We start from the raw sequence: 26,210 nt of genomic DNA on the forward strand, positions 1-26,210 counted from the left end.
CAAAGTTTTATAAATTATACCCCTCCTCCTCTATGCTGAAATAAGTTCCCAATTAGTTTCCCAAAGTTAAATTTTTCTGTTAATTACAAAACAATTAAAAGGGGCTTCTCTGCAGCTACTACTTCTCTATCCAGAAAGGAAATCTGCTTAATTTGAATTGAAAGTTAGAGACTCATAGCCTTTAAAATTCATAACTGGCCTGCTTAGACTTTCAGTAGCAAATCATGGGAACTCCTCCTGAAATTTAACACAGCTGAAGCAGCTGTTCTTGTCATCACAGGATTTGTCTGTTTATTTTGTCACACTCAACCATGACATTTGAATGATTCTCAAAAACTTGATTCTATGCAAAGGAAGAGATTATAAAAGATATTTTAAGTGGCATAAAAAATGTCTTGCAAAACTCACATTCATTCACCATTCTATTTTAATATAGGCATAAAAAGAAACACAGAACTGCTTGAAAAGGTTAAATTCTAAATGAACTGCTAGGCTTCATTTATTATCTTCACTGCTTTGGTCATGCTTCCCACTCTCTCCTTCTACTCCAGAAGCACAGAAATATAGCACCTGTGGATAGATGTGTTTAAAAATATTTAACACCCATTTCACCTGCCAGATGTCCAAGAAGTGAGAAAGTAGCATTAGTCATTTGAAAAGACACATCAAAAAGCAAAAGTAATATTTTCATCCAAGCTCTACCTTATCTTTGTCTTCCACAACATCTGCCAGCACATCATCTGGGTCCAGGATTCCTCCATCTGTATACTCCAGGTGGTGAATATTTACCCAGGAAGTTGGATCCTGTAAGATAAATACAAGACTTCTTAACCTAACCTTGTATGATTTCAGTGCTATCGGACAAAGCAGCTTTGTATCCCACTTGCTCCTCACCTATTTCCCTCTACAGTCACAAGGCAAAAGTTTGGAGCCACTGCCTGAAACTGAGAGTGAATGAAAACTACAAGACACTACCTAGAGAACAATGCTCAAAAGACATTCAAAACATACATTTTCATTTCCTTATCAGTTCTTGCTTAATTTAAATAAGTAATTTATAAGAAGTTAATAAAAAATAACTTTTCTTTGTTTTACACCACTTTATAGTTGGAATATTTTGGTTATTATCAGCACAAACACATAAATAAATTTATATACATACATATGGATGCACCATTCCTGACAGGTTGGGAGTAGGGGTGGTGTATACATATAATTTTAGATATATGAAACACCCCCATCATTTTTTTCTCTGAGGTAGATCAGGTTATGTTCTATTGGTACATCTTGTACAGCACGATGAAGAAAGCAAACATGCTTAGTTAAGATTATAAAGCATATTTGAGTCCTCCATCAAATATTATGGAGAGTGGTCAGAATATGCTAAAATTTTAAGGGTCAGGAAAGTGGCAGGCACACACATAGCTTTGAGAAAGGTTTCAGAAATGGACAACGAAAAGCAACCACTGCTGATGTACAATATGCAATCCTAAGAATTCTATTGATATTATCAATATATCTGTATCTCCAATTCCTTCCTCCTTGTCAAGTCTAGTTAGATCACAGTTCTCAGAAGCAAAGTGAAGCACAACAAACACTATATAAGACTATCAAGTTCTTCATCTTTAGTTTGGATATGTCCCATGTAATGAAGTCCCTGAGAAGTAGGGATATTTTACTTCATATTTATTTATGGGGATTCTGTAAGTTTGGCCATCAATTTATGCAGACAGCAGATAAATCAGGAGAATTCCATCACAGGTACAGATGTGGATACATTGGATTAGGCCTCTTTTATTGTATCATCAAAAGGCAGGAGTCAAAAAACAAGCTGAAAAACCCCACACCACAACAACCCAGCATTATCAGCAGGTCAGCCCATCATGTCACAATCGGCTTTGCTGGTGAACTCTCAACAAAATGTTTCTCCTATTCTGACACATACACCTTCCACAGTTTAGTTTCAGTTCTTCCACTGACATGTACTGGTTTGGGCTGGGATGGAGTGAGCTTTCTTCAGAGCAGCTTGCACAGCACTATGTTTTGGATCTGTGAGCAGCACAGTGTTGATAACGGGTGTTTTGGCTGTTGCTGAGCAGAGCTTGCACAGCATCAAAGCCGTGCCTGTTCCTCACCACACCAGCAAGGAAGGCTGGGGGTGCACAGGGAGCTGGGAGGGGACACAGCCAGAACAGCTGGCCCAAACTGGCCAAAGGGATGGTCCATATCAAATGACACTGTGCTCAGAAATGAAAGCTGGAGGAAAGAAAAAAGAGGCAGAGAGATACGTGCAGATTTTGGTTGATCTATTAATGTTCCTCCTGAACCTTTTAGCTAAGGTAACCAAAAAGGTTTTCATATAGTTAGCAACACTGAAACAGCACACTTGAAACTCACTCCTCTAAATCAGACAAATGTCTGTGACTAATACATTCTGCTGAAGATACATTAAAACCTGTTACATGTATTATGCTTTTCAAGTGTCTTATAAATAGAATAAAGCTCAAATTAAAAAATAAACAGCTGATTAAAATATTTTGTTTTCAGTGTTCACTTCTATTTGTGATTGAGCAGTTACCCCAACCCAGATGTGTCACTGAAACAGAAACAAAGAAAAAATTACTGTAAAAACTCTATTTTCTCAACAGAATGCTGCAAACTGGCAGGACACAAGCTCAAGACACACAGTCACCCTAAACTATGTTGAACTTAAGAAATTCTTGACCTTACCTTACTCTGGACCACAACAAATACAGTATAATTTAACGATTTTTGTTAGCAGTTGTATCAAGAGAAAATCTCCAAATCAGTCTCAAAGAACAGAAGGATGTCATTCCTCACCAACCTTTTGAAGCAAGTGTGGCCAATAAAAGATTTTTTAAGTGACAGGAATGACAATTCACACTGAAATACAGGAACTAAACCAGAATAGGATTCAGTTTTCTTCCAAGAAAAATACCTGTTAATGGCTTAGGTACTGCTCCCACACAGGTACACACAGTATGAACACACTATGATCTTTTGATCTCAAGGACTCCTCAATTACAATAACTACCACAGACTACAGCAAGACTGAACACTTGCTGTTTCAGAAATACAAATATGAAACTGGCTTCTATGAACTTACATGAACTTACATGAACTTCAACCCTGACAGTCAAAAAACACATGCTGGGGTCAGGGAGCTTTTTAGATTTGTTTGATGAGGCAAATAGTAATTACCACTAGATAGCCTAGGTGGAAGAAATTCCCTCTGGACAGTTACAGAAGTAACAAGTAACATCTGACCAGCGAAATCACTCACCCATTCCAAAGAAATTTCAAAGTCAGAGAACATTTTCTGTTTTTTGGGTAAACTCCAAACACTGCCATGCATTGGATACAAAGTGTCTATTCAAAAAAAAACCACCTAAAATCTACGTATCAATTTCTTCTATGTTTCTTTACTCCCACCAAGAGTCTAGACAGTTTCACTAAATAAAACACTGATGTTTTAGATAACTCACCAAATAAAACAAGCCGTTATCCACCAGCAGATATAAGAGTTGAGTATCCAAAGTCCCAAATAGCATTTCATCCACATGCACATGCACATACAGACTTGTGTTTTACACATTATTTAGAACTCAAAAGGAGTAGAACAGGTCCAAAACAGAACTGTGGTACATCCAAGGCAGAATCGTTATCAGAGAAAATGAAACTTGTTTTAAGTTTCTTATGGTCTTACTTTAAGTTTCTTATGCTTTACTAAGATACAACAATCAAAAAGAGTGTCAAGAACACTTCAGGTTGTCATGTGTCTTAAAACTCCTAGGCAGGAAACTGCACGTCCAAAGTAACAGAGTAACTTTGTACTTCATAAAGTATATCCCTGCAGTTCTTGCCAAAGAGAGGCTTTTCTGCTTGCACGGTATTTTCTGAATGGTCTGAAAGTCAGAACCCAGTAGGAGCAGCAACAGAGGTGACAGGCTGGTGCAGAGCTACACATGTGAAGGGTCAGTCCCAGATCACATTTGTTTGCTTCAATGAAATAACACTTCTTACCTGTTGAAAGCAGAAAATGCTGGATTTCTCAGTTTACAAATCAATATAGGATGACACCCCATTTTTAGTCAGGGAAGAGATTAAGGACATACTTACTGAGAAGGCATTTGCTGAAAAACAATTAAATATAAAGCAAAAAAACCCCCTATATTCTAAAATGCTAGGACAAGTTTCTGGGGTTTTAACTGACTGTTTGTTGGGTTTTTAGTTTTTTCTAGCTTGAGATTGAAGTCTTATTCTGATGAATGACAGTGTCTAGAATGATTCTTCACAGTATCTTCTTAACCATCATCACTAAAAGTTCATATGCTTAAAAAGAAATAACTACTTTTGAAAAACAAAAGAATGGGCCTCTTGTGAAAATAAAACACTAAGGGTAGCCTGGAAGCTCTGGGCAGCACTCAGGTATGGTAACCATCTACCTCGGCTCCTAAATGCTCTCCTGTAGAAGGGTCATGTTGAAGAAAACATATCTGTGGTTCCAAAAAAATCTTGATATCACAAGTGGGGAGAAGTTCTCTTACAGCACAGTACATAACTCTCAGCTGAGGTATACAACAAACATCTAAATATGTAAAGAAAAGGCCTGAATAAGTTACCTGGTGTAATGCATACCAGCACTTGCCAAATGAATATTGAACAGTTACTCTAACATGTGCTTTACCTTAGGGCTGCAAGTCATGTTTGTGCTCAATATCAAGCCACTTAAAAGCTGTTTATCATCGTTTCCTTTATGTGTGGGAGAACACTTTAGGAATTACTATGCAAATATTTACCAAATGTTAAATTAAAGCCGGGTCACATGAATGCACAAGTGCGATGTAGGCAGAGCAGTGACATAAATTTTAAAAAGTGGGCTTGACATTGATGTTGTCACAGAATACTAACTTAGCTGTTACACCTAATGCAACACCTTCACTGTTCAAATAGTCTAAAATAGGTTCAAGAATTCTTCTATGCATTTATTTTCAGTCAACACACACATTCAAGTGAAAGACCAATCAGTCTATAATTAGACTCCCACTTATTGTTAGTTTTTAATATACATCTATGGATTCACATTTTTAGTGTATCAAACACTTGAAGCATTCTTGATTCTTTTTGTTCCATACTCAAATAGAAAAGTATCAGTCTACTTTTCGGAAAACTAAGCAACATACTTAATAAATGTTGCAGTCTATATCGCATATTTCAGATTGTTAATGAGCAAGAAAACCCTAACAAGTTTAAACACATTTCGGTTGGACCATCAGTCAAATAAACATCACCACTTAATGATTTCACAATTAATTATTGTTTGATGCTGTTAATTGTTCTGCTGTGCAGAATGCATAAAATTAACTGCAAACCCTATACTGGAATTTTTAATTTAAATATAGTAATGATAGGATGCACTAAAAAATTCAGCAGTAGGAATGACTTAGACTGCCCCCACAATTGCTTCTCAGGCTGATATTTTAGAAGCACTTCCATATTAATGCTTCACTACAATGAATAGACTTCAATGAAATATAGCATGAGATAAGGATGTATTAAAAAATGGAAATCACATATGCTTGCTCCACATCCACAGCAACAGAGTAAATGCCAGGTCAAACTTGGGGGGGAAGGACTGGCCTCTGGCCACACTGTTTCTTGTCATTTATACAGTGTAAAAGTAAGATTAAACCCCCAACAATCATAAGTTATTTTCCAATAAAGGGGATATTCAAGGTTAAGGTCAGTAAGAGAGAGTTATTCTACCACTCAATTATTTTTAGATTATATATTGCAATGTGATCTGTTAATATATTAAGAAGTATTTAATGATTTCTATAAGCGTTCTAAGGCTACATGGTGTATCATTATCCACAGCCAAACAGCACTCAGTATTAGTTACTCTCAAACCACAACCTGGGGAGCAGAGCACAAAAAGTGAATTGGAGAGAAACAGACGGATGAGACTGGTCACAGCCTCAAATTTCATCTCTAAATCCTCCTCAGAATTTATCACTGAATTAGAATAGCCTTGAGTACTTTTGGTTTGTGCACCGAAACCACCTCCAAACAAGCTTGAAGTGGCACTTCTATTCAAAGTGCATTTCAATTGCCACCAACAGGGCTGCCATCATCACTCCTAGTAGGAGCAAGGCTCTGTTTTTATGGTAATATGAATATTGAGCTTCCAAAATCAAGAGTTGATCAGGAACCAAATGTTTGCACACTACATACTATCACTGCTAGTTGTTACATATTCCTCAGTCATAGCACAGGGATTTCTCAAGAGTGATCTGGAGCTGAACAGTCAGATCTCAGCAACAACACAACATGCATGCACCTGAATGTCCTAAGAGATAACCAAAAAAAAAAAAAAAGAAGAAAGCATCACACCCTGTCTGTTCCAGACATTTACTGAATTTAGCAGTTCCTAGAACAGATCTGATCAGAATAAGCCTCCCTATCTGAAGTATATGAGTATACATCACATAGATACATAGATAGGTAGACAGACATACATACATAACTGAGTACAAATTAGGTCTTTTTTTCACAAACTTTGAAAAATAGAGAAAAACAAACATTTAGATTCCACTGCTCAGAAACTTCCCAGAGTTTAGTTTGCATTACAGTACAACAGGGTAAGCTACAAGCCCACATTTCCAGGTCTCTGCTGAAAATGAATTCTTACCTGGAACCAATTACATTGTCTTTATAGCTCTATAGTTCAACTGCATAACATTAACTGACACATTTCTAACCATTTTCAGTTATAAATTCAAAAGCAGCAGAAATCTTCAAGATAAAACAAGGAAGAGAAACACCACAGCACAGTGAGACAGTACAAAAAATTCCTTGTGTATTCCATAGTATTATTGTTCTCCTTCACCACAAGTCTGAATCTACTTGCATTAGAAGTGAAAATGCTTCAAGATGCTACAGAAAAGATAAAACCTCTTTATATCCTTCTACCAGCTGGAGTGACACACATTCTCTCAAGTTATTAATATTCAAGAAAGATCTGTACTGAGTGAGCTCAAAGACAGAAATTAAAGCTGAGGTAAGGGCAAAGGACAAGGTAGCCTGCTCAGAGAGAAACTGCTTTTAAGCTTCCAGCAATAAAACTACAGAAAATCATGCAGTAGAAATAGTCCCAGAAAGGTGACCATAAAAGATCCTTCCTACTCTGTCTTCCAGTTGAAATGAAGTACTACAAAAATAAAGCCACACAAGAAAGGGTCTTAATAGATGAATTCTACCTTAACTGGGGGGTGATAGAGAACAGAAAGAAGATCATTCCAAGCAATCAAACTTCTGAGTTCACAGAAGACAAAGTTCTTTGCTTTTCACAGTAAATTTAGTAGGGCTGACTAACAAGTTTTCAACCCTTATGCCAAAACATGATTTCAGGAAGTAAAGCCAGTCTAAATAATATATCCATGATGCTTTGCTTCTGGCTAAAGCACATATTTTGATTTTCAGATAGGTTAAGAAGTTTTATCCACACAGTAAGATAATACAGAAGAAACTTTGCTCATCCTAAAAGGAATAAATTAAACATTCAAGTATGAGCTGAATCAAAGATTGTTTTCTTCAAAACAATTTCCCATACTGTTTAGAAAACTTCCTTTTAGACTATAGCAGAGGAAGCTATTCCATGTAAACAAACTATTTTTTAAAAAAAATTAAATCTCATTCTACGTATTTTCACACACACTAAATTTTTGTTCAGATTCATTCACTTTATCTTTTAACACCAGTTGAGAAAAACATATCCTTCCCCCAAGTTTTTTTTTTTTTTTTTAAATCACGACTGGATGTGATGCAGTCAAATGGTGCAATTACAAAGTAGGAAAGGAGTTCTGAAAAAAAAAATTATGTAAGGTCACTTTAAATACTCGATTTCAAAAGTTTCTGGGTTTGAAGGTGCTAAAAGCCTGGTGCCAAAAGCAGAACTAATCAGATCAGGTCAGTGTAGAAACAAATTTATCTTTGTCACAAAGGTTGGCTTTATCTCAGTACACTTGCAGGTTTTGTGAAGTCTGGTCACACTGTTTGCCTTGCTGGCTCTTTAGGAGGGAAGTGGAAAGAGCACAACAAAGACAATCAAACAATTCATGCATAAGGTCTGTGGACTACCACAGATATGTGACAAAAAAATCTGTTACCCATCCAGGAAAGGGAAGGAAAATCTTCCCTTGTCCTTTCAAGGCACAGTTGATAACCAAAATGCATAACTGCTTTTTAGTGTTGGGAATAAGACTAACACAGCACAAGTACAGCTCAGCACTAGCTTCCTATTTGACACCCTAAATGGTTCAAAAAAATCACCAGTCAATCCCTAGTCACAGAAGGGCCTAGAATATTTCTTGATCTTTAGCCACCTTCAAACTATTATGCCCTGAGAAATTAATGAGACTAGGTATTACTATAACTACCAGTCAAAACACAACAGCAAGGGACTGATAATCACTTCTTTCTGTCATCTTCACCTATTCCCTTCACATCACTATACATCAAACTTCATTTTGGATGTATGAAACTCATCCTTCTCCCATTCTTACACTTGTGCTATTAACACATTGTTTTCCTTGACTATCTATAACTCGTAAACCTTTGGTTTTATAGCAGTCACCTCGTTTCAGCAAGACAGGCTCAGGCATCAGAGACCTCTCAAGGTGAAGACGTGCTACAAGCAACCTGGCACACAGATTACACACACAGTTTCATCTGATAAACATGTCCCAGATCACATTTTAAGATAAAGATCCTGCTGTGAGATCCTGGAAGACAAAGCACAGAACATAAGCACAGCAAAAGTTCTTCAGATAGGTTATAAACCAAAGGGAGCACAGTGCATAGGTCAGTCAATGTTTGCAAAGTGTAGGTCACAGCAGAAAGGAAGGACAGTGAACCTCTTCTGTCCCTCAGAGACAGTGTCTGCAAAGAGAGACTAGAATATTTCTTGTTCTTTAGACATCTTTAAACGATTATGTTTTGAAAAATTAATAGGACTATGTACTGATAATACAAAGTCTTCATTTTTCACAAGGCCAGGAAGGTATTTATTCATCTCTCTAGTGAACTCCACTGTCACCAGAAAGCAGAAAGAAGAGAGAGTTGGTTTATACTGGCAGTTGAATATGCAGGGGGAAAAATACCCATCTTCCAGGTTAGGTCTGAGGAGGAAAACAGAAAAAGCCGCCGATATCTTCCTAGCATGGAATTCTCAACAGTCAGAGCACAGATATATAAATCCAAAATGACCCAGATTATTTTAACTAACACTCTAGCTTTGATTTGATCTGCAGCACTGGAACCCTTCAAAAATAAGAGAATTCTGATTTTATATTGAATCTGAATGACAACCACTCTCTCAACATGGTCCACTGTCTGCATATTGTCTGAATACAATATGATGTAGAGAACACGTCAGCAGAGGATCACATAAGCCAACCTTTACACTACTCTCCAACACTTAAGAAGACCATTTCAAGTGAAGAAGAAGTATGCCTGCTTTGGTTTTCCCAGGAAAGCTGGAGAGATGCAATTAGATAGACGTCTACACACTGCACTTGTAACAACTACCAGAAAACTTCCTTTTTAAAGCCTCAGTTGAAACTGGAGCACACTGTATGCCAGGTACTGAATCCAAGATAGTTATACAAATGTAAGAATGTAACTGATCTTCAGTTATAAATTAAAATTATCCTTTTAGTTCATCAAGTCCATTAGACCAGATTGTTTCATCAATGCAGACACACAAAAGACTCGCCCCCATGTAAAATAAATGCAAAAGTTCCAGAACAAAACATCTCTAAGTAAACCTACAACATTTTAGGTTTTCACTTCCATATCCCAAATTCTGTGTCACATATTAGCTACAATATTCAGAATAGTATTGTTATGTTAATAAGCAAACTGCTACACAGCCCCAGGCACCTAGCAAATAATTAATCAGCATTGAGTCTGGTTTTTTGTTTGATTATCTGAAGGTAATACTGGGAGGGCTAATGGACCACAGCCATGATTTCTTAAAATCCAACATAAAGTGAGCAGACAGAACTATAAAGCTACTCCTTCAAATTGCCACATGTTTTTCTCACAGAAATGAGGGGAGGGGGAAAACTTAAGAAAGTAAGAGATGCACATGTATAAGAGTACTGTATTTCAAAAGTAAAGTCCAGGTTGAGTGAACAACGCTATTATTTTGCCAACTAAAACTGATGACACTTTGAATTCAAACCATTCAGTACAGCTATAGATAAAAAAAAGAGGCTGACTGTAAATTCACACAACTCTGTGACAAAGTCGGCACTGAAGTTTACCAGATCTTGAAAAACAAATGATAAATGGCTCAGCACCTACAACAAGAGCAGCCAGCACTTCAGTCCTGCATCTAGAAACCATCTAAGATTATTTTATTTACAACTGTTTGGGCCTTCCTTGGATAAAATGATTAATGCATTTGCAGCTGACACCGGACTGCTTATCAGGAGCAGCTGGGAGCTTCAAAGATGTGATTGAGTAACACCAGACTCTGAACAAAACAGAATACAAATGCCTGTAAGACAATGCAAATCAGGTATGCTGAAATCCTATAAAACTTTCACATAAGCTGATCTTTAGACAAAGCTCAAGTGAGAAAAAACCAGTAGTAAATTATAGCAGTATATCCTTAATTCCACCTAGGAAGCCACAAGATATTTTTTGGAATTTCACAGAAAACAGCAAGACTTTTCTGCTGCAGTACCATCTTATTTCCTGCATGAATCAACCACCAGTTGAGGCTGGGGAGGAATTTTGCCAGAAGCCTGCCAGACTTGCAGTGTCAGTAAGATAAGCCAATACCCAGGCCACCACTCACTTCTCACGTGTCCAAAGATGGTGCGTTTCAGCAATGTCACCAATTCCCACCAGCCTCAACTCTAATCAGTTCTCTCCATGCTCTCTGACACATACTAGCAGGTACAGTTCATTGCTCTCTTTAGACAAGTATGAAATGTGGATCTGGGGTCTCTTTCCTCACTCAGAGAAAATACATGACCTTTCACAGCACATTCAGTGACTGTGCTCCAAAAATCAAGCCATGAGGGACAACGGTAGGCCCAGGGTTACAAAGATGGTGAGACAGTCAGGGTAGTTTTAAACACCCAAAGCATTAGAAGTATTTGAAGATGTAAGAATAGTCCTTTTGAGACAGAAGTTCATTACAAGAAAAAGCAAAAAGGAAAAAAAGAGAAAAGGCGAGGGGGGGAAGTTATAGACTTGAAATGGGATGTGCAAGGAGGGAAATAAAGGATTTTCAACCATACAAGTGTTGGAACAAGGTCTGTAGGTCTGTACTAGATGATGCTGTTACATGACATTTTGCTCTCACATGAAATACTGGATGAACCAGCTTCCCTTCTCCCTTTACTTCTCAGTAGCAAAAACAACCGGGTCAAGAATATTCTGAAGGCACAACTAACAGTCAAGCACTGTCTCTAATTCCAGTCAGCTTCACTGGTTCTGGCTATTGTTTGAAAGAAAATGAGAAGGAAGTTTAAAAAATAATAAAAATATTTACCAGGTTAATATGACACTGGGGGAATTATTATATAATCTCTCTTACATTTCATGCTATATTAATAGAACTTTGATTATCATAGTACAATGCTGATAAATTTTAGTATTTGACTTCCAAGATACAGCAAATACACCTGATGAACAGCTGAAACAACCTCTACCTCTAATCATAGTGCAGAGCCAAGTGACAGAACTGGATGAAACCCAAACAAGGCTCCTGAGAACAACTTCCACCTTCACCTGACTGAAATACAGAACACGCCAGAATTAACACATCATCAAAACTTTATGCCATATGCCTCATGAACTGGATTTTGGCCAGATAGAAAACAGAGAAGAGAATGAGATTATTTACTCTTTTCACTGAAATTTAATATCACTAGTGTGCAGAAGGGTTCTGCCTGCCTGCCCCTGTCCCAAAGCACAAAAAGGACTGCTTTCTCCTGCTACTCCAAGCGTCTTCTGGAAAACAGAATCACAAGAGAGTTGGAAAGGAAGAGCTTCAGAGATTTAAAAGGAAAAAAGAAGGCAGCAAAGGAAAATCAAAGTCACTGCAAAACATCTAACAGACAGGGAGGTCTAAGTCAGTCAAGTGAGACATTCAGTCCAAATGTGAAAAATGATACCTGAGGTACATGTTCCAGTTACTGTTTTGCAGCAACTTTCTCCAATCCAGAGCTTGTGAGAGGGCCACACAGAAACTCTCCCTACACAATTTTAATCCAGTCAGTACGACCCCACAATAAAGTTAAAATGAAAACAACAGCTGGTAAGCAAACTTGATTAAATGTTGCATTTGCATATATTTTGCATCAGTCCTGAGATGCCATTGTAACTTTGGTTTTCATTTGCAGCCTCATGCCATCCATCACTGATACAGATGGATGTATCGATGTACCAATTCATTTTTCAGTCAGCTACCTCATCCATTCTCTTTGGGCTCCAGAACTGTATTCCACATGCATTAGCTCCACATACTATGCTCGAGCACCAACAGAAATGAGAAGTAAAATAAACAAAGACTTATTGAAAACGCCTACAGCAAACGGGACCTAACACAGCCATTATTTGCAAGAATGCTCAAGGCTAACCAGGTTACAGGAATGTTTTATCACAACCCACCGTCCTCAATAGGGCTGCCAGAGTAACAGTTCCCTTCTCATTAACAGAGATGATTGTATCTGTTTCTCAACTCACACACACAAAAACAGGTAGAAAGCCGGTCACTGACAAGTTCAGCCACAGGATGCTGAAAGGCTTTTCAGCAAAGTAATTGGATCTATTTCCGCTACATTTTATCACTACAAGTGGTGCCTAAAAAGGAAACCAGCACATGCAATGAAGCAGTTGATTCTCTTCTTTAAATGGCTGCTAAGTGAGGACACAGCCATTGTCAGTTAATAGAACAAAATGATAACATCAGAATTTGCTGGTCTAATGGTCACAAAGTAAGTGATTTTGCCTCCTGCAGAACCTGCAACAGCTCTGGTTGCATTATTAAAGGCATCTCTTACATTATGAGCTCAGGCTCCAAAACCAAACAAACACAAAACCCCAAACAAACAGAACAAACCAACCAAACAAAAAAATCAAAATAAACAAGACAAACAAAACAAAAAACAAACAAAACAAACCAACCTAACAAAAAAAAAAACCAATCTCCCTCTCCCCCCCCCAAAAAAAAACCACAGGGAAAAAGCCTGAAAATTCCTCAAGTGAGCTTTAGCAAGATAGCAACAGTATTAAACAGTTTGATCATTAAACTGTAGCTTGTATCTTTCTATGGGAAGTCACATACTTATCTAAAACATCATAACAATATATGACTCAAACTCACAGTTTAAAAATTAAATCTAGTTTTATTCCCCAAAAAAAACTCCATCTCAGAAAGCCTCCTGTATAAAACTTTTTCTCCCCAAATTGCAGAAAAATATTTTTTCACTAATGAAAACCAGTAGTACAAAACTTATCATGCACAAGATGTTTCTCAACTGAAGCAACACCACTTTGCAGAATGTTAATAGTCTGCTACAACCCATTTCAAAACTACCACTGTCTGCAACACGACACATGGAGCTACGACCTGCACTGTCTGGTCTGCTTATGAACACTAACATCCTGGATTTTGCTACACCATCGAGTTGGGTGGGGTTTTTTCTACCCTAAAATCCCAACTGATAAGCCAAACAGTTAATCTCTAAATGCACAATGCATAAAAGGGATCATTTCAAACCAGAAAAATGGAAGACACTTATAATCACCACAGCATTCACATTTGAATGACAGCTAAACATAAAGACACATCAAGCATTCAGCCATCTGCAAAGAAGCTGGTTGTTTGTATTTTTTCATATTGTTTATTCTCAAACTCTTAAGGCAAGAGTCAGAGGTTGACCAAGACTTCCATTCAGTGAGATGCTCGTTTCGTATCTACAGCCATTAATGAACTGCACTATGAACAATAAGCCAGACTCCTCCACTTTCATTGCATTCAAAAAGACAGTTGTGTCACACCAAGACAGTGTGTGCATACTGCCAGATGTATTTTACATTTGGAACATCTGAAGTTACCAAAAAAAAAAATCTACCTAGTGTTGTTCTAACATCTGTGAATATGGCTCATTTAATGAAATTATAGCAATATGTATTTTGTTCTTGCAGACAAGAAAGAATATGATAAATAAGTGACTTCAAAATTCGTGATATATAAACACAACCAAAGTATGTATCCAGTCTCTATTCAAAGATAAATGGCAGTAAAAGTTGCTGCAGCAAAACAAGAAAACACACTTCAAGTACAGCTACCAGAGACCCAGGATGACAAGAGGAGGACACAGTCCACCTTTAGCACTAAACTTTCAATAATACATGAAAGGTCTAATAAGAAAAAGTACCCCAAATGCACAAAAGCAAATCATCTACTCCTTTCAAATTCTGATTTGTAGCAATTACTCTCCCACAACACACAAAATCCAGTTTAAACAGAAAATGGCCTAAGCCAACATTTTTCCTGACTCAAGGAACTGGCACACTGGTACACTCTGATCCATCTTACTTCAAGTGCAAGGATGTGAAAAGGATAAGCGTTTAGAGCAATTATGTTTTGTTGACAGTTCTGAAAAAATAAGTGGATTGAACACAGCAGTAATCGTAAGGAGGAAAACACCCCCAGAAATAATATATTTAAAATGCACAGGCCACGAGTGTTCTTTTTAAGCATTTCTGAGTTATGTTGACTATTCAGAGCAAAAATTAATTCTTAATTTTGCTCTTCACAAAGTCAGTGGAGTGGTTTCTATGAGGGTTTTTCAGGTAGAGTTAGCACCTCCCATCAATCAGCAGCTGACTGAGAGCTATCCAAATAACTGCTCCTGAAACATTAATCCAGAAAACTTCGCTAGATTTTTGAGTGCTAGTCTTGCCTCACATAGATGAGTCATCATTTACCATTGACAGGACAAACCCTAATATTAAGATTTCCCCCCCCCCAACTATTTTTTTTCCCCCTCAAAAAGAAAATTCATCTTCCTTTTTCATTACAATCTAAACAACACCTGCATCATGACTACTACTATGCAAACATTGGCCTTTCTCTATGTACAACATTAAAATGTCAATAAACCTTTTTGTCACCCAACACAACTATTTCAGGTTTCCAGCTCTTTAGGGAGTTTTCTTCTTCTAGCTTGTAATGCCAGGAACTCCTGAAACATTTGTTCTGGATACATTCATTACAGCCAGCAGGGGAAAATTAATTGTGAATTGGCAGAAGCTCAGTTTTTCAAATGAGCCTAATTCTGTAGGAGCTGAGCATGTTAACTGCCTTCAGTCCTTGAAATATTTCAGCAAGTCTTTCTACTGCACATACAGCATGGAAAGATTCAATTCAAGGGAGTGATCTCCTCTCCAATCTTGTATTCTTCAAGTAGACAAAGAACAGGTTGAGAGGTGCCAGAAACAGAAGATGACAGTCAAATTTTAAACATCTACTAAAAAAAAATACATATGCCATATTTGTTAAATAAGGCAACTGTGATAAACAGACTTCTGAAAAATATGCAAATAAAGTTAATTTTATATTAGTATACTGTTCTAACCTATTTTATAGGATAGGGAGGGGCAGGGGGGGCAACCCAGAGAAAGAATTTCTATAGAAATCTCAGCATAGTGAGTAACCTAAAGAAAATATAATTGAAGTCAATGAGTCAAAGCAAAGTGTGCTACATTTTTTGCACACTAGAACAGACCAGATATTTCCACAAATTAACTCATACCCAGTAAGAAATAAACCAGCTTGTAAAAATAATCTAATAGATTGTTGACTTACTGTAACCAATCATTTTATTTATTCAAAAAAATCATTATACCTTACAAAAATCACTGTTATAGTCAACAACTTTTTAAATCAGTATGAGTGGAAGAAATGTGGTTTGGAGGCAAACTGCATTTCAGAGTTCAAAATGTATAAATATTTGATGGATGCGATACTATATTTGCCTCATTTTTTTCCTGTAAGCTTAACAAATACTAACTTTTTTTTCCTAAAAGGAAGCCCTCTGGAGTCCTTACTCAGTAAAAAAAAAAAAAAAAAATCCTGTATGACTTCTGGTTTCCATACAGGTTTTTATGTAGATCAATCCACAGTTCAAATAAAAAAATAAGATAATTAAAATAAAACTTCTTTAAAGAAATAATTTAAGCAGTGAATGAAAAACTTCAAGACTATGTATTTTAAAAGCAGAAGTCTGTTTCAGTTTAAAATAAATTGTACAGGTGAGATGCAGTAGAATCATCCAATCTACTGATGATGAAGTCCAACACAGAGTAGAGGACCAGAGGAAGTTAGTCACTTGGTTTTGTCCTGGACAGACTGAGGGACAGTTTTCATTGCACAACTACCTCTGAAAGAGAAAAGGTACAACTGATCCATTCTAAGCTTAAACTGCTGCAAAACAGCAACATCACCTTGACAAGTAGCCTTCTTTATTGCTTACCCTACTTCTGCACTGCTGTATTTCTGTCCCACGTTTGTGGTGTTTAGCATCTAGGATTGATCAAAAAAAAATTCTGAGATGAAACCACTCCATCAAAATCCTTACTGAAATAGTCATGAAAGCCATATAGAAAAAAGTTGCAGCTGGTAGAGAGAAAATTTTAATAGTTGCTCAACCAGGGGTCCATAAGAAAGACGTTCTGCAACTTACCTCTAGACAGGAATAGCAGGGTTAGATGGCACATGCAGTTCTGACAAGCTATGGAGGAAGAACTTAGTTAAGCCGAGTTCCAGGTCATGTACTATCTTCTTCATTCATGAAACTCATCACTTACAAAAGGTCTGTATCCAAATCAGCCTGCAGCCAACACTTCCACTAACAGCAAAGTCTTAAGGGTCTTAAATCTGCAGTCTAGTTTCACCACTGGCTTGTGCTCAGAAATAAAAGAATTGGCAAGCAGAGAATGTTAATGGAAAGCTTTCTAACACTCAAAATACTAGCCACCAAATGATTATCACAGAGAATTTAAAAAAAAAAATAAAATAATTACATCATCATTTTGGACAAAGGTCAGAGCAGGCAAACTGCGTCACTAAGAACTGCATTCAACAAAAATGCCTGACTTAGAGAAATTGAAGTGAATGGTACCTACACTCAGCAGTGGTTAGACTCCTTGAAACACAGAAAAATGGAGGAATTATAGAACAAGTCCCCTACATAAAATTCTGGTCTTAAGCACCATTAATGACATCCAGCACTGCACAATTAACGAAAAAAGAAAGAAAGAAAGAAAGGTTAGGAAAGACTACATGCCCTCGAAAGTTCTAGTTTGAGAGTTTGAGGAGAAACATAAATAGGGAGCTACCTTACAATGGATATCACCAAAATCTGTGAAGACACGAGGCAGTCTGCCTGTCCCACAGGCACACCAGCCAAGAGAAAGCTGCAGAGCAGGCAGAAGCACCTTTTCAACTAGTTCCCTTCTGCAGCAGCTGCAGATCACCCCTACACTTACTGGGAGGACAGAACCCTGTAATGGTAGCTTTCAAGGAAATGTGAAAATGTGAAAACACTGCCTCACCAGTACCTCCCACAGGTATGAAATGTCCAAATTAAAAGAAATAACTGTAAGATGGTCTGCAGGCAGGTGCTCAAGAGTTTGGATACAGAACAAATCCACCATATACATGGGACTAACCCGTCAGGATTCAAAGGTCCAAACAGAGACATGCAGGATTCTAACTTCTTTTGAACTGGAACTAGTCTTAGTTGACCTGTACGTTGACACCCAAATTAAAAGACACAGAACATGATTATATATAGTATTTTTGTCTCCTCTCAGAAAATCTGTAACTTAGATACTCAGGTTTGCCAATAAAGAGCAACTCAACTGTTGATGGACTGATGCGAATAATATGTTCTACAACAACATGAAGGTCTTCTAAGGTTTTAGGAAAGAGAGATTAATAGAGAAACTGATTAGTCAAAGTAAAAAAAATAAAGCCACACAATCTTCCAGGAATGAAGATCTCAGTTTCTTTGGATTGTATCTAATTCCCCTTTAAGCATTCCATTTTCTTATACTGATTGAGAAATTACTTCATTTTTGTAAAGGAAAGTGATAGGGAGGGTGCACGTTATGATTCACCAGTAGCTTGTATTCTATCAGTAATCTGAAAGATATTCTATCAGATAATGTACTGGAAAACCTTTTGGCTCCATGGAGCCTCATCTTTGAAGTCAAATCCCTAACCAGGAAAAATAAAAAAAAGAGATAGTCCAGTGCCAGCTGTTTTCTACCCATCAGACTGCATTCTGTGATTCCAAACACCAGTCACTGTTAGAACACAATCATTCAGCTTCCCTGTGTACCAATGGTATCCTTATCATAGGCTATAAGAAGCATGTTCATTCAAACATTCTGTAGTTTTCTTTTTCCTACATATAACAAACAATAAAGAAAAACATTGAGGTAAGAAGTGTCCCTGTGGCAACAAATGCTGCCAGTGCATTCTTATGAAACTAATGAGCAACTTGTGTAAACCTCCCAGTTCTGGAGCATTCCCAAGAGCAAATGAAGCACTGGAGTAGTGCTGTGGCACCTGCCACAACAAAGCAAAGTCATCAGTTCTGAATGGATGTACTTACTGGTGACATAAAAATTACAGGTTTACACTGGAAAGTAAGAGATTTTGGTTACATTCAAACATTACAACAGTTCACTTTAATGGAGGCGTCTATAGCACAATCATTAGGCATAAAAAGAAAAAAACCCCAAACATTTACAGAATCAAGTCTTACATATTTTCTCTTTAAATTGAGGATAACAGTCCGAAAAAGTTCTATCCAGTGCAATCAGTAATTTCTAGTAACACAAAGTTTCCTTTACAAATAAGTTACTGAAGTAATCTTAAGGACATAATAAAATACTGGTGATAAGCCTTACAGATCTACCAACAACATATAACCCGAGGGGAACAAAAAATGCTTACATTAATGACCATGTTACATAAATACTGCAGTCTTTTTTTCCCCCGAAGTTCTTGTAACATGGTGATTTTCTAAATTTCTCATATGAAGCAGCTTTTGAGTTTACCATTGTATTTGGGACACTATATGGCCAGTGGAATTTACAAGACCATTTCTATCAGTAAGTCGCTCACATAAGCCTGTCACTTCTGTTTAGTCAGCTCCCCGACATAAAATGGGTATATCCTTATGCATAAGCAAGATTCAAGAATGAAATATAAAAACACAAAGCAGAATCTGTTTTCAATTATACTAATTGCTCGAGACCTTTAGCATTATCATATTCATTAAGGATGAAACACGAGCATCTTAATGGGGGGCTGGAGGGAGTTTACAATAATGAAGCAATAGGTCTTCACGCCTAGGAAAGCTGCAGTTCTGACATTCCAATCATTAGGAAAGCCTAAAGAATGTTCTGCTCAACAGGGGAGGAAATCTGCTGCCTCAGTAGCAGGATGCAAGACGGCACAGAATGTTGTGCTTCAGCTGGCCTATCACCCTGAATGAGCGAGGGGGAAAGTACAGCCACTTAACATGAAATATTATGCCCAAATAACTTTATCTGTTAAAAACAAAAACATTCTGTTTTTCAGAAAATATCAATAGAACACAACCCTCCATGTTCAGTTACTTAAGGAAAAAAAACCCAAAACACTGTGCAGCAAGCAAAACACCCTCCTGGTTCCATCCTCTGCCAGAAATACCATTTGAGGTTGAAATTCCTTCTTCACAAATTCCTACGTGTCTACTTGGAGTTCATCTTCAACTGGGCAAAAGCAACAGGAAGCAGTCACTACTGAGAACTCTGTACTGCTCTTTAATGGTTTCCTCCTATGACTGCTTTATTTAGTTACTACACAAAGTTTTGCTGTCTCTCAAGTAATAACAACAGAATAATACTCAGAATTTGATTAATGTGATCTGGGAGACAAAAACGGAAACTCAGTATTATCATATACACTGAAGTCTGACCTGCAGTATTTCCAGGATGAGTTATTCTAATTTTGCCTATTGAATTTCCACCAGTTTTATCCAGCTCTACCCTTCAACTGAGCTCCCTGGAAACACATTAACATCAGGTAGCAATATCCAGTCAAAAGCCCAAGTTACTGGCAATAATCAACATCTTATAAGGGACAAAGGGATCAAAAATATTTTTTTCAGGTTACATTAGTACCTAATGTCCTAGAAGACATTTGCTATGACAAATCGGACTAAGTCCAATGGCAGTTTTTCTGTTTGGATTATAAACACCTGGGACAAAAGGAAAAGGAGACTGGAAATCTACCAAAAATCTCATTACATCAAACTAGTGGCAACAATACAACACGGAAGCAGACATTTTATGCAAAAGCAATTAAAAGGTAGACACTTTTTAACCCTCAATTTTTCTGGATCACTGTAAAAGTGACCCTGGAAATCCCCTAAGAGACCCAAAGTTCTGCCAGTTGAAAGCTATTTCCAATCTCAATGAAATGTCACCACTAGTGTTTTTAAGTCAATAAACAGTTTCTCAAATCATTTGTCTTCTTCCCTTTTCTTCACTCCTCCTGCTTACATGGTCTGTTTTCCCATACAAGAGTCAGTCACTCAAATTCATATGACAGGAATGAGAAAGCAGTGTATCAAGTTATATTCTCATTTTTGAGTACAATATCACAGTGGACAAATCCAAAGGCTGAACACAGAAGTGATAATCAAGCTGTTCACTGACATACAGTTTCCAAGACTCACTAACATACTGCAGCTGATTAAGCAATGCTAAGAAAAATATGGGAATTAATAGTTAAAATATTTTCTAGGGAAAAAAAAGTACTTGAAGACAGACCTTAGAATTGTTTTGGTAAAACAAAGATTATGGATTACCCTATCCCTATTAGAGCAAAAAATAAAATAAACTAAGACAAACTGAGATAGGGAAAAAAAACAAACCTAGAGTCCAAGTCCAAGACAAAAGTGCAAAAGTGCTACACAGATACAACTCTATTATTCTGCCTTTATAAAGGACTAAATAGTTGCAATTTGCCCAAAACAGAAAAAATGTTCATAAAAAAAGGATTTCTTTCAAAATTTTTCACATATATCTTCTGAAGAAATCTTCCGATTTTGCAAACTTCTTTCATAAGCATAGAGTTTGGAGTCAAAATAAATTACCATTCTCCCTTTCCCCAATATATTTAGAGAAACTACAAGAACATTTAGTACTCCTGATTGCTGGCTGATTTACAACAGCAACACTTAATTCCAGAAAACTAACTGTCATATGGCTGGCAAGCAGGAATAGAAAGAAACTGAGAAAGTATTTTATTAGTAGGATTAAAAAATTATATAGGCAGCACATCTCAAACATCAGCTCTTTAAATACATCCAGTTTGGAAAAGATCAGTAATGCAACCCAAACAACTCACTTTTTTTCACTCTAATCAAAAATGCACCATTCTTGAATTAACTCACTATATTATTGCTTCCTACTGGGTCTGACTGCCAATCAAAAACACCAATACCATTCCAGAATTAACAGCTGGCATATGTACCTTCTCATGAATGGAAACACAAAACAGAAACTGTAATGTTCATAACAACTCAAGTCCCTGTGAGACAGTTCAACAATTATTTGATTGTCTCTGTTGGTATTTCCGAAGGGAGGCCCACAAAGGCTGCTGAGAGTGAGCCACTTAAAAATTTCACTGTGCTTAAAGTGAGAAATCTTAAAAAAGAAATTGCAGTGCTTATTGATTTTACTACATGGTTTCCATGTTCCACCCATTCAACTGGTGTCTATGAACAAGACTTCAGACAGCAAAGTAGTCATTTCAATCAAGCTGTCTAAGTAAGTGCTGGGTATGCAAACAGGAGTAAAGTAATACACAGGTGATAAACACCACTCCCCCATCTCTGGTTCCTCCAGAAGGATAAAAAGCATATGGAACAGCAAAATATGTTATACATTTTCCTCGGAAAAGTTTCCCTGCAGCTCAAAGAAAAGTCCTTGTGGAATTCACTTGCCAGTCTCAAGCATTCTTTTCCCTGGGCATACATCACTTTCTGTACCCACAGCATTCAAGGTCTCTGAGCAAGCAAGCAAGGATCCTCAGCTGAACCAAGGGCTGCACTACAAAGCTGGTAATTCAGATATTGCCTCCAACGTGGGGGGAGTGGCATTTCAAAGGGCAGAGGTGTGAGCACAACGGTGCACTTACCTGGAGTGCATCCAGCCCTGTATGCATTTTAAGGAATTGCTTTCAACAGGACCATGCAGATCCAGGCAACATCACAAGACAACACGGAAACCTTCAGTGCTGACTCAGAGCCTCTCCTTCTCATTCATGTACTCGGGAAAAACAAACAAACAAAAGGTCTCTGACAATTCACTGCAGAACTATCAACAAGGTACCTTGTCCTGCATCCAAGGCTATGCCTTATAGCTACACAGAAGCGATCACACTATCAGGCACAGCAACTCAACTATTTTGCAGTATATCTGCTCTCACTCAAGCAAAGAATCCTAAATACAACTGATGACATGCAACTGCTCCCCAAGGCACCAAAAATATCAAGTTAGGGACTAGGGTGACAATAAGGAATCATTAATCCTACTCTATCTACCTGTCAGCGGGAAACCTTAATGCACATTGCTAAACAGCAACAAAAGCAGATCCTGAGTCACAAAAAAATTCCAAACTTCATTTTACTGAAACTCAAGTTACCTTCTGAGATGACAGTCACTTCCCTTAAAAATTCTTCACAATTCTCACAAAGAAGCTGATCAACAAAAAAAGTCTTAAATATCTAAGACTATTCACATCACGATGATACCGTAGTTGATCCTATAATACAAAGTTCATAATTCCAGAGTTATTGGTATCCTCCAGTGAATCAGACAAACTCTGCCCATTCAGAACTGCAACAGTACCTCTAATATCCACTAAATTCAGTAGCATCAAAAACCAATCACTGCCTGATTTCTCAATTGAAATGGGCCTAGTGTTTTGCTTCAGTTAATGAAGCAACTTTGTTAGCTGAGGCAGCTGACTCTTCATGACCAAACCTTGCCAACACAGCCCAGTCAAGAGAACAAACCAAACTTGCTAAGGAAACACAGCAGGCTACAATAACCAACTGCCCACAGAGTTCTCAGCTATCTACCAAAAGTGTCACAGAAATGAGAGAGTTAATCATTTACTGCATCAGCTTTCCTCTCATTACAAGTATAAAGAAGTGCTGAGTAGTTTAAACCAATTCCAAAATTTTCTCTTTTTATACATGTAAATTCAAATGTTTTACAACTGTACATGAATTAATAATCTAATCTTGTATCTTCCCCTTTGCCAGACAAGTGATTGCAGTGTAACAGCAAAACTAGACTTCCCAAAATTCAGAGTCTCTCACACACATTTTTGTGGTATTTGACTGTACCATAACTAATAAAAAGTTCCTAAAGCTTGTATCCTAGCTACCTTTTTCATTTTCCATTCTGCAACTATGACAGATATTCCTTGTATCAACTCTCCTCCCCTCTCCAAATACTTTAAGCACTTCAGCAATACCATTTTCCACTTCATTCTTTTAAAAGATTTTAACACTTGAAAAAAAAAACCAACAAGGACATTCAACATGCCAACAGAACGAGCAGCATTCTGTCACAGAAAGCACTCTAAATATTTTGAAAAGAAAAACAAATATGCAGTTATCTTTAGCACAAACCTGTTTACATGCACACCTCACAGCAGATTTTAGCTGCTGATTACCTTGAGATAATGCCATTCTCCCTAAGATTTTATATTTTTTTTAAAGCTAATTATAGAAGAAGCCAAGAGAAGGAAAATGGCAAAACACCCAATTCATCATGTTAGATCAGACAAAAAATACTGCAAAAGGTAATAAAATTAATTGTTTGAGACATCTGTATGATCTATTTTACCAACCCCAAATTTTCCCCCAGGAAAGCAATTTAACACTGAATGATGCTTGTCAAGATAAGAAGAAATTTGTCTATTTATCTTTTTGGCCAGTTCCACTGCAAATCCTGTAGGCTGGAAGCCAGCAAATCAAAGCACTGCAAGAGAACTGTTTACATTTCCAGTGAACTGGGGGGGGAGAGAAGGTGCAAAAGCCAAAAAACTTCTTTTCTAGTGATTTGCATGAAAACCTACTCTGCTTTTCAGGCCTTCAGGTTGCTCCCCCCACCCTGCCTCTTCATATACCCTTGTAGAAGCTCTAGCTCTGAAGCACCACTACTCAAGGTGATCAGCAATTTTGGAACAAACTGGCCTGTACGTGCTTTGTCCACCTACAGTGCAGAACAGGGAACTCAAAACTTCCATAAGGAAATAAGCCAGAAAAAAAAAAAGTTTCATTTGGAAAGGAAGAAATACAACAAAGTCAAAAACATGAACTCTGGCCTCTGGCTCTCCAATAAAAAAGGCTGATGATTTTGACCTCACATTGAAGGGCACATAGGAGATGACTTCTTGATATAAAAAAAAATTCTTTAGATACTACTTAAATAGCCAATTGGTTATAAAATCATGAGAAACCAATTGAACTGTAGTACATCTTAAGTGTCCAGCATTTATCTGAACCTTTCTCACATTGCTGGAATTTCTATCCTATAATTGTTTATTGAGCCTTTCAGAACAGTCAGGGCTTCACCTAGAAAGGCAGGTATCCTTCTACTCTTTTCTAAAGAAATAAAAAATAAGTAACAAAAGACAGAGGAAAAGCCATTTGAAATACTTAGGAGGCCACTTTCAAGCCATCATCATGCGACTAATTCCAATTTCATCAGAAGCACAAATCAAAGTTGACATCAAACTTTAAACTTCTAAATTCAACTCAGCTGAAAGCAATTCTGGTTCTGATAAAACCCCTCTCTTGAAGGGGTATTTTAGTACTCTGAACTATACTTCAGTGCAAAAGATCTCACTGACTGTTGGTTCTAACAGCACCAAGAATTCTATAAACGCCATGCAGTTATTACACACAGGCAACATCGTTAGGAAAAAGACTTTTCATACAAGTTATTTGTCAAGTTCAATGTATCTTAAGGCAGCTTAAAGCATGCCACTCAGAAGGACTAACATGGTGACCAAACAATCTCTACTAGACCAGTCTCAGCTGTTCATAATGTATTTAACATATCGGTGGCAAGTTTTTCTCAAAATAAACCTGCAAGAACAAGACTTTACTTCCAGTTTAGCATTCAGGATATCAAAGAATTGACTGGGCCCATAAGAAACCATTACAGGGCACAAAACAGATCCCATAAGACTTTGGCTGTACTTTTTACTCAGACGTCTTAGGAGGATGGACAATCCTGCAGGCCCTCAGTTCAGGACTTGTAACTGGAATTTCTTTCACAGAGCAGTATTTGCAACATTAGGCCTTTCATCGGTATTGAACAGTACCCCATTAGCCTTCAGCACCTGCCTCTTGGAGGAAAAAAGAAAAAAGTATTTTTATGCTCAATTAGGTACAATCAAAGAAAAACTTAAGAGCTCCTTTCATGTAAGGGAAATCACCTACCCATGCAGACAGCACCTCACTGGGCAGCTGCTGCCAGAAAACACAAGCTTTAATGAAAATAACTTAATGTTACGCTTGAGTCCGTATCGAGTTTGTTAGTCAACACGCGCAGCAATAACAGCCGTGGCTGTGTAGCTGAGCGGGACACGCTCCCAGCCCGCCGGCACCAGCTGGGCACGCACAGTACCTGGCCGGGTCATCCCCGCTCGGGGCCGTGCCCGCGCACCCCCCCCCCCCCCCGGTCCCGCCGCCCCCCGCGCCGGCCCCGGGCCTTCCCCCGGCCGCCCCTCACCCCGGCCCGGCTCCGCCACGGCCCGGCCGCCGCTCACCTTCTCCTGGGCCTTGCGGTAGCGCTGCAGCGCCTGCTGGGTCAGGTCCCGCACGCGGAGCTGCCCGTCCTTGCAGGGCACCACGATGCCGGTCCGCCCGAAGCACACGGTCACTTTCATCTCAGCGCGCCGCCATGCCCGCCCTGCCGCCCGCCCCCGGGGCCGCGGGGCGGCACCTGCCGGGCCGGGCCGGGCGCCGATCGCGGGCGGGCAGGGCGGGCATGGCGGCGCGCTGAGATGAAAG

General features: G+C 38.1%; 1 protein-coding gene across 1 annotated transcript in view; it reads right to left on the reverse strand.

Moving 5' to 3' along the window:
- The window catches only part of PARD3B (par-3 family cell polarity regulator beta), a 398,190-nt gene extending 372,076 nt beyond the window's left edge, over positions 1-26,114 (reverse strand). Inside the window, exons 1-2 of the mRNA XM_027636917.1 lie at positions 25,967-26,114; positions 703-804 (exon numbers count right to left, since the gene is read on the reverse strand). Coding sequence (XP_027492718.1) covers positions 703-804; positions 25,967-26,086 — 222 coding nt within the window. The 5' untranslated portion in view covers positions 26,087-26,114. The remainder of the gene's footprint in view (positions 1-702; positions 805-25,966) is intronic.
- Between the last annotated feature and the right edge of the window lie 96 nt (positions 26,115-26,210).

This window comes from Corapipo altera, unplaced genomic scaffold, assembly GCF_003945725.1.
Source record: "Corapipo altera isolate COAL_440 unplaced genomic scaffold, ASM394572v1 45, whole genome shotgun sequence".
Taxonomy (NCBI): Eukaryota; Metazoa; Chordata; class Aves; order Passeriformes; family Pipridae; genus Corapipo; species Corapipo altera.